The sequence below is a fragment of the Lutzomyia longipalpis genome, chromosome 3, assembly GCF_024334085.1.
Source record: "Lutzomyia longipalpis isolate SR_M1_2022 chromosome 3, ASM2433408v1".
Taxonomy (NCBI): Eukaryota; Metazoa; Arthropoda; class Insecta; order Diptera; family Psychodidae; genus Lutzomyia; species Lutzomyia longipalpis.
Window position 1 is genome coordinate 27821815 of NC_074709.1, and position 13979 is coordinate 27835793.

Below are 13979 nucleotides of genomic sequence, written 5' to 3' on the forward strand. Positions count from 1 at the left end.
ATTACATCTCCCTTTTCTTTTCAGAAAGTTATAATAAATAATGCTTATATGTTATGTAAATATAATTAAGAACATTCACACAGGAGAGATTATATATTGAGTGAAAAAGAGAGATGCTTTATAAAAGCTTTTTTATTTTATGTTTTCAGTGTGCAATAAAGCACTGAAATTCCATGGAAAAAACCTCCGATAAAGAGTCTTCCCACGGTAACATATTTTTAACTGTGTCAACAATATTTTTTTGTTAGCTCTGAAAAGTCTGATTTTACTCACAAAAAAAAAACATAAAATGTTGTGTAGGTATTTTTTTATGCTATACAATGGGGGAGGCGCAAAAGAAGGCAACAGTGGGGGTGGGTATTGTTGTGATATTCGTGTGTATATACACATACAAAACTTACTTGAACTTTCGGTTATTGTCTTGGGGCTGCTGGGCTCCACATCACCCTCCGTCTCAATGCACACGTCTGGAAGTCCCCCGACTACAACGTCGGATTCAATTGGATCACCATCATCTAGGGCATTCACGACTATCACTACATCACCACTTCCGTCATGTTGTTCGTTATTGTTGCTAACATATTGGGTAGGAATGGAACTGAATAGGGAGGAAGAGAGAGATAAAGGTAATCCTTGCATTAGCTTGTTATGTGTTTGAAAATTTATCAAATTTCGATTGGGTTAGTTTAATTCACAGCATATACAAAACACTGAGGAAAATAACTCCTGATAAAATCTTAATTAATTCGTTATTATGTTTTTATATTATTTATATTTTCATTAAAAAATATTTTTTTCTGTTAAAAATGAATTCATAAGCTTGATGAAGGGGACAATAATCTCCGAAAAGTCATGTAATTAAACTCTACCTAAAATGTCAAAGGAAATGTCAAAAATATTACGTCAAAAAATTCAAAAATATTATTTTTAGAAAACTAAACAACAACATAATCAAAAATTTTTATTCCATCTCAAAAGGAAAATCTTTACAAAAAAGCAAATAAATGTCACTTATTAGTGGAAATTATTCAAAACAAAAAAAGAAAAATTAAAAGTCAAAAGGTCCTGTCAAATTATAAGTCAAGAATCGATATTTATTTTACCTTTTTGATCTATGTTAAAATTCGTTTTTTTTTATTTAAGTTAAATTAAATGTCTTACACAACCATTATAAAATTAAATGTCAATATGTTACAACAGAAACGTCAAATATTAAATGTCAAAAGGTACTGTCACTTTTTATGTTTTTCAATAGTATTTTTAATATTTTTTTTTATTTTCGTATCAATTTACGTATCAATCAGTTGATACGTAAAAAACTAAAAAAAATCTTTTTAATAAAAAAAATTCAGTGAATTTAATTTTAAAAAAATTATCAGTGTTAAGATGGGTTAACAACTTTAGCAAACATGTAAGTTCATTAACAGAAATTGACACCCACAAACAATTCCCATTCCCCTGTCCTCAGTCAATGCAATGCAAGGATGAATGGGTTGCTCACCTGAGTGTTACACGCTTCTTCATTCGATTACTGAGATCTGAGAAGCCCCTGTGCATCGGTGGCCTCCGTTGGACGGGCTGTTCAAATGTCTTTGTGATGGGTGAATTTGGTTCTGAGAATTGCTTATCTATGAGAATTGGCTTGGGCTGAAAGGCAGAAGAAAGGGCATCACTACCCTGATGGTAGCCCGTATCACCCGCGGCTTGGTATTTCCCGCCGGCTACCTTCAGTGATCCACTGCTGCCCGAAGACATTGATGTGGTGGCAACGGTTGTTGCACCCGCTGACGCACCCCCACCTCCCGGAGGATTCGGCGGCAGCGGCGGAAGGTTATTGGAATGTTGGGAATCGGAAATAATTGGAAGCGATAGGAATCTCTTTCGATCCTGCATATAGAGATCTATCAGTGTGTCTAGCTTCGTTTCAATATCGTCCACCTGAGAGAAAAAAATATATATTTAATTTTTTTTCTTTGAATTCAAATCTTTTCTTTTCAAATTTTTCATTAAAAGAAAATTCTCTTAAATATGATTCACAAACCTGCCGCTCCACTTTAACGACTCTCGATGCTAAGCTAATTTTCGACGCGTAGACATCCTTTGCTTTTGAGCCTTGCTTACCCAAAATTTGATCCAACCTGTGCATTATATGGAAGAAATAGTAAGTTTCTGTACAGAGGAGGTTCTCATTTAGTCTTCTCTAAGCATGTGATGGAAATTGGGGCAGTGTGAAGTTGATGATTTTGGATTGAATTCAGGGGCAAGAGTATAAGGAGGTAAAGAATAGTTGATCCAGAAGAGAGAATGCAAAAAAAGATGGAGGAAGTTTCATCTACAAATGCATCATTTTAAATTAAAAGCGTACTTACGTAGTATGTACACTATAAGATTAAATTTTTTGTTATTACTACCAACATTTTTATATAATGTTCTATTTCAAGTGAAGAAATTTCTAGCTTCTATTTCAAAGAATTATTAAGAAATTTTGATTGAAAAATATGCTAGATTAATTTATAAAAAAATGTGAGTTTTTCAGAAAATTTCTTTTTACAGTGTAAAACAAAGTCTTGAAGTAAATGAGATATTTTTCTGAAAGATTTTAATAAAATATCTTGAAAAATTCCTTTTGCAAATTAAAAAGAAAAGAGATTTTCAAAATAAAAATCTTTTTGGAAAATTTTGCTTGACAGTGTAATGAGTCTTTATAAATGAAAAATTGAACTTTTTACACAAAATTCATAGAATTTAAATATTTGAATGAATCGCAACGATTTTAAGTGCTCAAAAGATGAAACTACATCCACATTCTTCGTATTCTCTCAAGGTGGATCTATATAAAAATGAGCTGATTTAATTCTTTTTAATAAAAAGTAGTTTTTTTTTGGGAGAAAAATGTAAAAAAGAAACAAACTGAAAGTTTAACTAAAAAATTGCTATAAAAATCAGGTGAATTGAAAGCTCAATGAAAATACTCAACCAAGCATATTGTAAAAAGTATCATAAGAATAATTCAAAAATGACGTATGAGGTATAGCAAAAAATCTACGAGAAAGTTCAAAAAGATTTCTTATTCGTGTCAAATGCTTCATGATAATTTTTTCTTTAAAACAAACTCCAAAAAATCTTGCCAGAAAGAACTCGATAGTTTCTACTTAACTTCTTTACCATTCCAGCAGTGACTGTACAAGATGATTTTAACCTACGATTTTTCTTTTTTTTAGCATTCATGCATTGAGTGCAATTTTTCAAATTTTAAAAGGTTTTCATTTCAAAATTATTAACTGTTTTTGTTTTTAAGAAAAAGTAAAACTTACTTAATGCGAAACTATGTACTTTTGTATAGAGAATTTTCTTGTTGGAAAATCTTGCAGTAAGTATTGAATATGTATAATATACTGTAAGATATTGTATGTAGTTTTAAAAAGAAAAAAAATCTCCTTAAGAGGCTTCTGAATAGAAACTTAAAGAAAAAGCCTTGAATAATTCTAGAGAATTTTATTTTCGAAATTTAAAAGCACAAAAATAGCGATTAATTGATATTTTCTATTAAAAGCATTTTTTTTAATCAAAAATATGTAACCCAGTGAATTTTTTATTTGGTAAAAATTAGAAGCAAAATAGTAAGACGTATTTACTATACTCTCAGTTTATGTTAATAAATACATTTGTTTTAAAGTCTCAACTGAAAGAAATTTAGCAAAATAATGAAAATTATGAATCGTGAAAGAAAAAAGAATGAAACTAATTATTAATTTTTTAATTAATTATTTTTTGAAATCTAAATTTATCAAAGAAGAAATTTTTAACAAAATAAACGTTTTTTGTTGGTCAAAAATGATTGTACCTAATTTGGACATTTTTCACACGCCCGAGAAGATCATTGTACCCGGCTGCGTACTGCTCCATGACGTCTTTTACGTCGTATGGCTTTAGGGCTTCCTTAAACTTCTTGTGGGCGGCAAAGTATTTTAGCTATTGAGGAATTTCAAAATGCGAGGGATATTTTAAAGATTAATATAAATTGTGATTTATTTTGTTTAATTTGTGTATTTAAAACACAATATCACCTCGCAAAAAATTTTTAATTATAAATATTTAATTTGTATAATATATAACGTGATGTTTTGTATTATTTTGATTATGCAACGTTTTAGTTTATTAAACGATTACTGCGTATATGTTTTTGGAATTAAAACAAACATTTACCCAAACTCTATTGGATATTTGCAATGTTTTAGCATAAGTATATATTGTTATGTATTTTTGCAATTTTTTATAGCTGAATTTGTGCAATTTTGCTGGATTTTTCAATTTGAAAATTTCAGTGTTAAAAGAGGTGATTGTGGATATTAAAATGAAATTTCAAAGAATAAACTAAAATACAGGGTTAGATAATAAAGTAAATATAAATTTTTTAATCCAAAATAGTGACTAAATTCTACGATTTTTTATTTTTCAATTTTTAATCAAGTTTATTAAATATTTCACACACATTTAAAAAGAATTATTTAGGTTTGGATTGAAATAGGACGTTTTCTACTCTACGTAAAAGTGCTAGGTCTCGGTGCTAGTCTATGTATTAAAGAAAATCTCCAATTCTTTATGTGAACACTGAAATAAAGATTTGTTTGCAAGGTGCAATTAAAGAAAAAATTCGAAGGAACACGCGATCAGCCTGAAATAGAGAAATTCTAAAAGGATTCTTTTGAAGATTTATTTTGCTGCTAATGGCATTAGCCGAAGGATTTTGTCAGGGGCTATATCCACTTTTGGTTTTCTTTTAACTCTCCACAAACACACGATGAATCTCCCTGAAGGAATCGAAAGGATAATTTTTAAATTTTCTTTTCTGTATTTTTGCTTTTTCAGTTTTAGAACAAAATGGTGCTGAATAAATTTATTTCTTCTTCTTAATCTTTGTGAAATTTTGCAAAATAAAAATAAAACAAAAAAAGTAACAGCCAATGGCATTAAATTGCAAAGCAACATTCAATTTTGGGTTTGAAAACCAATTAAAAATCTTTTAATTTTAATATTTTAATTTTTACTTATAGAAGAAAAAGATTTGTAATTGGTTTTGTGATAAAAATTAAAACTAAAATAACATACATAATATAGAATTAATATTAATGCTATGCCAATATAATTAAAAAATAATTTAGAATTTTGAAAAAATATCTATTTGTCACTGCAAAAGAATATTATATGCCAATTTAGAAGGAAAAGAAAATTCAATCAGAAGAATAAAAACTGCATGAAAATTCGCTGCCAATCAGAGAATTTAAGAATCAAGCATTTTTAGAACTTTTATAGTTTTTTTTAAATTCAATTAAAGTAAAAACATTTCTCACGAGCCAATATCTACAGAAAAGAACTTATTTACATTTTTTTTATATATAATATATATATTTTTTGTAAATTTTCAACAAACACATTTCCTAAATTACGCAAGAAAAGTGTTAAAGAACATTTTTTCAATGTACTCTATTTGTAAAATTTTGTAAATATACGAAGAATAAGTAAAATGTTTTTATATACATAAATAACCAATTTTTCTTTAAATCTCAAATATATACCAAAATCGTGACAAAACTCTCAACGAAACTACATAAGAGAACTCTCAAATAGAATAACGAAACGATCTGTGAGAGAAATCCATGTTCGATGCATTTTTTGTTGCTAATTTAGAGCCAAAGAGGTATATTAACAGGTGGATCAGTAGGGTTAATTTTGGATTATACATTTCAAATGTATATATGTAATAATGTATAGTAGCATAAAAGGTACATAATGCGGGTATTGTGTGTTTGTAAAAAAGAGAAAGAGAGAAAGGAAAAGTTTTTATTGTAATGCTTTCTGAGTATTTAATGTTTGAGCATTCACGACTTTATAGCAATTTAATAGTTTTTCATTTATCTTGAAAATGAATAAATATAAAATTTGAAAAGGAGCTTTTTATAGTGTGAGAAAGTCTGAATGGGTTAAAGCTTAAGGGGGTGTGTTCTTTGATAAACATGGCTAGAGAGAGATTTTATGAAAAGATAAAGAAGATGCGTTAAGATTTTGTAACAGAGATTTCTTTTTTTTTTGGAAATAATCTGCCAAAGAAGGGAGAAATATTTTCTTATTTTTTTTTCATTTAATGGGGGTGTATAGAAAATGAGTATTATGGTTTATTTTTTTTAGAGAGAGAGTTTATGTGCTCAGTCAGTTTTTTTTGGGGGAAAGGGTCAGGAAGAGAGAGAGAGTTTTACATATTTTTGCTTGATGATGATGATGTACCTATTTTGAACATTTTTCACGCGACCCAGCAAATCCACATGTCCAATGGCATATTGCTCCATTACATCTTTTACGTCATACGGCTTAAGAGCTTGCTTGAACTTCCGCCTTGCTACAAAATACTTGAGCTGCAACATCCCGAATACAACAACACCACATAATATGAAAATAAATCACTTTTTTTGAATATTTCTGCAGAGACACACCATATACGATAGAGCTTCCAAAAAAAAAAATAAACAAAGGAAAAGGATGAGAGGAGCGAGAGAAGGGGCTTTCCATGCTCCCACCCACACTCACCGCCCTCCATCATTGCACAATTTTCTACATTGGAGATTAATTCGTTTTTTTAGTCAATTAGACTGTTTTACTTTTAGAAGAAAAATTATTAAAAGGAAAAAAAAGAAATTTGCAAATTGTTATATGTTTTTAGTGCTGGATTTTCTGTCTTATTTAGGGAGAAATTAAGGTGATTTATCTACCTTTTAGACTAATAATATTTTTGATTTTAGATAAATAAGAATTCATTTTAAAAGAAAAAGCAAAAATAATAGATTTGAATGTCTTACCTTTCGGATAAACCTTATGGCCGTTTTGTGCTGATTCGTTAGCTGTATACATCGAGGTTCCTCGTCCTCATCTGTGAAGGAAAGAAATAAACCAAAAGATTTTTCTTTTAAAAATAGATTTGAAAGAAAATTTCAATTTTAGGGATAAGATTGATATTTTCATGAAGTCTGATTTATGAAATTCTCTCCTTTTGATTTGAATTGGAGAACGTAACGAATGACTTTTATTGCTTTGGCCATCATTTGTCACCTCTTTTAACTTAATTTTATATGGAAAAAACAATTTTCAAGCTTTTTTTTTTGAGTTTCTATGCCGAATTCTCCAAAATCTTCCTTAAATCGGATCTATTCGATTTTGTAAAACTTTCAATCATTTTATGCTCTAAACTCTAAAGTAACATTAAAATATTTTATTTTTTCAAAAATCAAATTAATTCAGTTAAAAGAAGGATTCTAGAACTCCCAAACGGAATTTCAAGAATATTGCTTGAGAATTTTATTTTCCGGATTTCTCTTAACAAATTTCGAAATCAGAATTCATGAAAATGTCAGTCAAAAAATTCTAGGGAATATCTGGTTTAATTAGTTTACATAATATTCTAATGGCATAAGCATTTTCTCAAAATTCCTCTTGCAATAAAGCTAAATACTCCATTAATCAAATTACAAATATTTGGCAATACGTACTAAGAGCATAAAGCAGGAATCAAAGCGGTTTATGTAATTTAATACAACACCATACGATATGTTGCCTTTCAAGGGTATACACTTCATAATATAAATGGGTGCACTGATGCATGTAACGTTCTCTTATGTGTGTACAACGAATTATGTGCAGTTAAGCTCAAGATGTTGGTAAAAGCGTCTTGTGTTGAGTAAATAAAAAAGCTTCTTTGCTTAATGGAAAGAATAATACATAAGTATACTGCAAAATGTTCATAAAATGCATGAGAATGTTGAAAAGAAGCTAAAAATTCATAAATTGTTTATAATTAATTTTTTCTGTAATGTCTTTTGTGAATTTTTTCCTTTTGAAATTGTTTATTTACTCAAAAAATTACCTATTTTTATGGATATTTTGAAAGGAATTTAGTTACTTTTTTTCCTTCACAGAGCGTCTTATGTTACGAGGGAAAAATTAGAGGGAAAATGGAATTTTCAGAGAGAAAATTGTATAATAAGGGATGGTCACGTTATTTTGGAAACTCGGGGACTTTCAAGAGCGATTTTCAAGCCAATTTTGAAACCAAAAATTCGAAATTTGCTTGCACTCTTGTTAAATGGCCAAAAACTGATAAGAATTCAGTATTTTCAATTTTGAAAAATAATTTTTGTGCCCAAAAAAATTATTTGAAATTCTCACATTTTGGCCATTTTGTTCCTGTAGAGTTTCCAAAATAACGTGACCATCCCTTAATTTTAATTAAAGGTACCCTAAATACGATAGTTTATGAAGCACACGCTTTTGTAACTTCAGTAGGGGAGGGCGGGGCTAATAAAGTCACTTAAGGGTTTAGAAAAAGCCTAAAATATCATATTTCCTAGCTAGATAGAACAAAATGATCTGAGAAAGAGTTGTAGGGCAGTAAATTTCCTAAAGAAATGAGCTAAACATTTCGCTTTATCCATTTGGGAAATATGATATTTTGAGCTTTTTTTAAACCCTTAAGTGACTTTTTTAACCCCGCTCTCCCCTACACATAAACGCATGTAATGCTGAGGAAAATATATAAAGCTGGAGGAAAATGAGAGGACAAATTTGTGGGAGGGATGCTGCCACACTCAGGTTTGGGTGGAAATTTTAGCGAAAAACTTATAAGCTCGGCGCCATACTCAACTGTGATTCCCCCGCAACGGTGGTACATGGGAAAAAGCTTGTTAAGGTGCTATAACGAACACCTCTTTTAATAGCTAACGCTTCACACAAGTTTGCTCATTGCGAGGTTCTTCATCCCATCTTGTATAGTGTTTCAATTAAGTATAATATGTTATTTCGTAAAGTCAAAGTTGTTTGTTTTGCAAATCCTCCCCCAAATAATTTCCGCTCAAACCAAAAAGGAACTTTCTTCACTTCTCATTGGGCGTTTTGTGAACCTCCAGAGAGAGTAGCGCACGTACAGGTAAAAGCCAAAGGACCCAAATTATCTCCATTTTTATGGTGATTGGAATGGATATCACGTTTAAAAGACATTGCGTGGATTTTTATTAATCTACCTAATCAAATTACTGGCTTGTTGAACAAGGACAAAACACAATATTCTGGTGACCTTTGACGATTTACACTGTAAAATTAAATTTCTTTGAAAATTCACTTGTGGTTGATTTTAGAGAGGATTTTTTTTGAGAAATTTTAATGATATACAGGGTTGCTCTGAAACACAACAACAAAATTTTCAAACTTTAGAAAATCATACAGAGCCTGATGAAGGCAGAAAATGTTTCTTGAAACGTCATTCACGTAGAAAAAAAATCAAAAAATCATTTTAACGGATTTTTCCGAACAATAGAAGCAAAATTTTCATTTTGAGAAGTATTTTCCCTAAAAATTTAATTTTACAGTGTATCAAACAAAGTGTATTGGACAAAATAAATTTCCTACAACGCCACAGGTTGCGTCACAAAGTTCTTCAGTATATATAAATATACGTTTGATGTAAATAACACGTCACAAAATTTCTTAAGTGCCTTTTTTCTGTGAATTACTATTATTGCGTTAGAGTGAGAGAAAATTGCGACACGCACTGATTGGTAATGTTGTCGATGGCTCTGCGGGACCCAAATGCACACTCATCGTATCATCAAATTCAACCATCTCCTGCTGATCCGGCTGCCCATGGAGATGATTCTGCTGGAGGCCACAAATAAGTAGAGGCATTACCCCGGTTGCCCCCAAATGAATCAGCGTTGGATTGCTCGTTGAATTCTCAACAATATCCTCGCCGCGTTTTGCATCTTGCAGGCGATATTTTAGGCTAAAACGCTGCTGCATTGTGTTAAGGGTAGCCGTAGATCGGGTAAATCTACTGCTGATGCCTGAATTTGTCCTGAATAGAATCTTTGATGTTGCAAAGAATCCTTTTTTTTTCGCGGAGAAGGGGAATGAAAAAGGATATTCCAGAGATTTAGTTATATGTAAATTATATTCTTATGTGTTGTGGGTATGTTTAATATATTTCATGTGGAGGCTTTTAAGCCTAGGTAGGTAGTTTCTTTGAAACTAATAGAACAACTCTAACTATCTATGTCTAATCACATAAAATCTACGATTATTCCTTCTGAACGCGTTCAAAGGAAACTCTAAATAAAATTAAAAATTTTACCTTCCTGTCTAAGTTTCTATAAGATCTATAGGAATCTAGGGATTCTATATGGTTCTAGGCTATTTTATTCGTTTATTATTTTCAAAATATATTAAATTACGTTGTAAATACAAAATTAGGTAATATATTGAAATATTTAATGAACCTCTACTAAAATATGGGTTTGAGTGGAGGAAGGAGCAAAAGTTATTGTTTATGATATGCAAAAAGTTATTATTATTTAATTAATAATCATGTATGAGCCTATAGAATTTGGAATGAGAGTCATATGCATACAATTTGTATAGAGAGTGACGTGCTTAATGTGTTCTCATCTCCTCACATTTTAAACCAGTAATATGTAATAAGTTTACATAAAATTGCAATTAAAAACAGATGGTACTGTCGCTTCGTCACTTTAAAGTACATTAAAGTGCTATGTATATTATGTAAGTATATATTTTGTTATGCAAAAGTTTAAACTTTCCAAATGTAGGGAAAGGAGAAACTTCTCCGGGGCTTTGTTAAGCACATGATGGTTTCGAAAAGTGATGTGGTGTTATATAGAACTGAGATTGAATATACAAATCCACCCGGCGACTCCACTAAACTTTGTTTATTAATCACTGTGAAACTCTTTTTTTTCGCCACAAAATTTATTCAACATGTGAAATCAATTAGAGAAAAATTCTACGTATGCACATTTTCCTTCTCTTTGTGTTTTTTTTTGGGTCATCAGGGTGAAAAGATCTGCGCGACGTTATGTTTCTTCAGTTGAGGTGATTTTTTTCAAGGTATTTATGTCATTTATGTACATTTTAAATAAAATAAATAAATCAAGGAGAGAGAGATAAGAGAACGACAGCAACGTAAACAAGGAGAAAGAGAAACTTGAACGACGAATTTCAAAAATAAAAAGAGATTTTTTTGCAATAAGAAACATTCAAGAAATAAAAAAATAGAATTAAATAGGAATTAATACACAGAGGCGAATTATATATAATACACAGGCTGTCTCTTTCCAATGAAGAAAACATACATAACGTTATATACAGAATTAATCTATTGCACATAAATTTAAAGTTGAATTACGCGAAACATAAATTGTGAGATAATTCGTAAGATTTGTGTTAATTGAATCAGCTGCACGTCTTGCTGACAGTGGAGGCGCCAGGTAATCTGCAAGTAAGTAAATACCAGGCGCCTCCATATAAATTTATAGGTAATTGTTATCCATAATCTGCGTTCGTATTGTTAAAAGTTTTATTTCTACGTGGATTTGAATTTGTAATTTTCTTCCTAAGACTTTCTTTTGAGCAGAAAATTATTTAATTGATCAGGAAAAATTCTAAAACGATCAGAATAATATTTTACTTTGATCAGGAGAACGTTTGATTCGATTATTATCGCTTCGGCTAAGGTTTAATCTATTGGCTTTCAAGGTTCTTTATAAATTTTCTTGTTTCTAAATTAATATTCTCTAATTGATTTTGTGCAAAACTAAAGGTGTTCAATTCAATTTAAAGCTAAATAGTTGCGTTGGTAAATTACCAGGCGCCTCCATCTCCCTACAAATTTAATTTTAAACCAAAATAGTCTTGAAGAAAAATAACCAGGCGCCTCCATTTTGCATTTCAATAACAAAACATCTAAATACTAACTTTACTGATAAATCTTTAGCACAAAATAAATTGTTGCTCGTAATCCCTACTGTTTGTCAACTCAAGACCTAAATTCCTTTATTCTTTGAAAATCAAATATTCTAAATCAAGTTCTAAATAGCAGAATCCGTCACAATTTGTCTCTACGAATTTCATATGATCATATGTCGCTAAAAGTAACGTAGGTAATAAATTGATTGAAACAACGAAAGCGAGAAATTTAATATGAAGAGAAAGTAAGAATAAGAAGTTATATGACAACCCGTCATGCTTGAAAAATTCTATATGAAGGTAGGAAATCAACATAATCATATGACTAAGATTTTCCAGGAGGTAAATCCACTCTCGCGTAAGTGTCACGTAAATCTCATCAGAATCTCACAATTTACATCCTTCACGCATTCAACAAAATATATAGAAGAACATCTCAACATTTCTTGCGAGAGTGGAAAATTTTCCATTCAGTTGCCATCATTGCACGATTTTCTATTATTTATCTTTATGTTTTTTCTTTCTTTTAGCTATGCGATAGTACATAACATCGATCAAATCACAAAAATATAAACGAGACTGTTTTTATAACGCTCTATAACGCCATTTGAAACTAAACACTTGATTTGCCACTTACCATCGGAATTCTTTTTCGAGAGTGCCGTCTCAGCAACAGAATCCTCACTCAAGCTGGCATTCATAGGTCTTCCATTATTTGTTACTTCTGTAAAAGTATGTTTGAATGAGAGAGAAAGAAATGTGATGCCTCTTTGTGTCAATCTTCCTCCCGCGTACAGCACTAAACATACTACATAATATCGCGCATTTGGGTGATGTTTGATAAACTTGGCCAAAGAGGTGAGAAAAATTCTTTTATGCTTCTTGTGAGATGCGCGAGGGTGTGGAGCGCAACATCTTTCTTTTCTTTTTTTACATTTAAAATACATCACATTCCACGAGAGAAATGACATCTCGCGCGCCTCTCTTGTTTGTGCGCGAACCTCTTCATTCTGTCGTATTACCATTCAGAAATAGAATAAGAGAAAAAAAGGCTTGGCAACTTTCGAAGGGACGTCGCGCTGAAAATCTTAATCTATTCATCCGTCACGTTCAATGCGCTTTGACGTGAGAGGGGCAGACATGGTATGTGTGTGTGCGGTGGGCTTCTTGCCCTCGATGGATAAGAAGGGGGTGTATAGTTTCTAATAATACGTGTCTAACGAACAATAATCTTCTCTGGGTGATACCACTCTCATTCAAATGAAACAAGAGGTTGTACCTCTTTATCACTATACATTCCTTCCCCTTATTGTTAATTCATATAATCATCTGTACGCATGTTCTACGCTCATTGTCATATTATCTATATTTTATGATTTAAAGTACTTTATGCCATTTAAATTGACATCCAAATGGATTCACCTTAACCTTATGCTATGTACTAATTTGCAACACCTTCATCACCTGGGCAAAATTGCATGATTGCATAATGCATAAGGATGATAGATGAATGTGTTTAAAATTATCTTAACACGTATAAAATTCAAGGAGCTTTTTGTGATTAATGACACAAATGGAGCAACGCAGTGCAGCTTTGATTCATATTGTAGCTTTTGAGGCTTTGTTCTGTGGAGCACACAAAATTCTTGCAATATTCTTTGAATGTAGTTTTATTTTGATAGGAAAGTGGAGACGCCGGGTAAGTACCAGGCGTCTCCATCTTCTCATTAAACATTTTTCATTATTTTTTTAATTCGATTGTTTGATTGACATAAAATGAGTTGAAAAATTGAAAAAGAAATTAAAAGCTCTGCTCCGGTAAAAAATCTTAATTTTGCATTTTTAAAGCTGTACTGCGAAACTCCTCTGTATTTACTTCACTCTACTAAATTGAAGTAATTTATGTAATTTGTCTCAATAAAGAACGTTTAACTTTTGTCTTAATGCATTGAAATTATGTCTATCTCCTGGTACTTTAGAAGCTTTTAATATCCATATTTTGTGTGAAGTTTCCAAATCCGGAAAAGCGCAAAAACGTTCTGAGTCTATTTCGTGTATTTAATTAAAATCTTAAAATATTTTTGGATCTGATAGATTTTTTAGAATCAACAGAAACCGTTAAATTTTCAATTCTATAGCTCATTGAGAAATTCAATGATCAAGAATTTATTTTAAGA

The 13979-nt window shown here is 30.9% G+C and overlaps 1 protein-coding gene across 16 annotated transcripts in view; it reads right to left on the minus strand.

Moving 5' to 3' along the window:
- LOC129793612 (potassium voltage-gated channel subfamily KQT member 1) overlaps nucleotides 1-13979 on the minus strand; it is a 151115-nt gene that overhangs the window by 12474 nt on the left and 124662 nt on the right. For 10 of the 16 annotated variants that reach the window (XM_055833750.1, XM_055833749.1, XM_055833745.1 and 7 more), the window contains 6 exons: nucleotides 12440-12526; nucleotides 6852-6922; nucleotides 6283-6410; nucleotides 2042-2138; nucleotides 1502-1938; nucleotides 402-598 (listed from right to left, as the gene is read on the minus strand). In XM_055833750.1, coding sequence (XP_055689725.1) covers nucleotides 402-598; nucleotides 1502-1938; nucleotides 2042-2138; nucleotides 6283-6410; nucleotides 6852-6922; nucleotides 12440-12526 — 1017 coding nt within the window. Of the gene's footprint in view, nucleotides 1-401; nucleotides 599-1501; nucleotides 1939-2041; nucleotides 2139-3844; nucleotides 3973-6282; nucleotides 6411-6851; nucleotides 6923-12439; nucleotides 12527-13979 lie in introns of all 16 variants that reach the window. The other 6 variants (XM_055833760.1, XM_055833758.1, XM_055833756.1 and 3 more) reach the window with 4 other exon arrangements.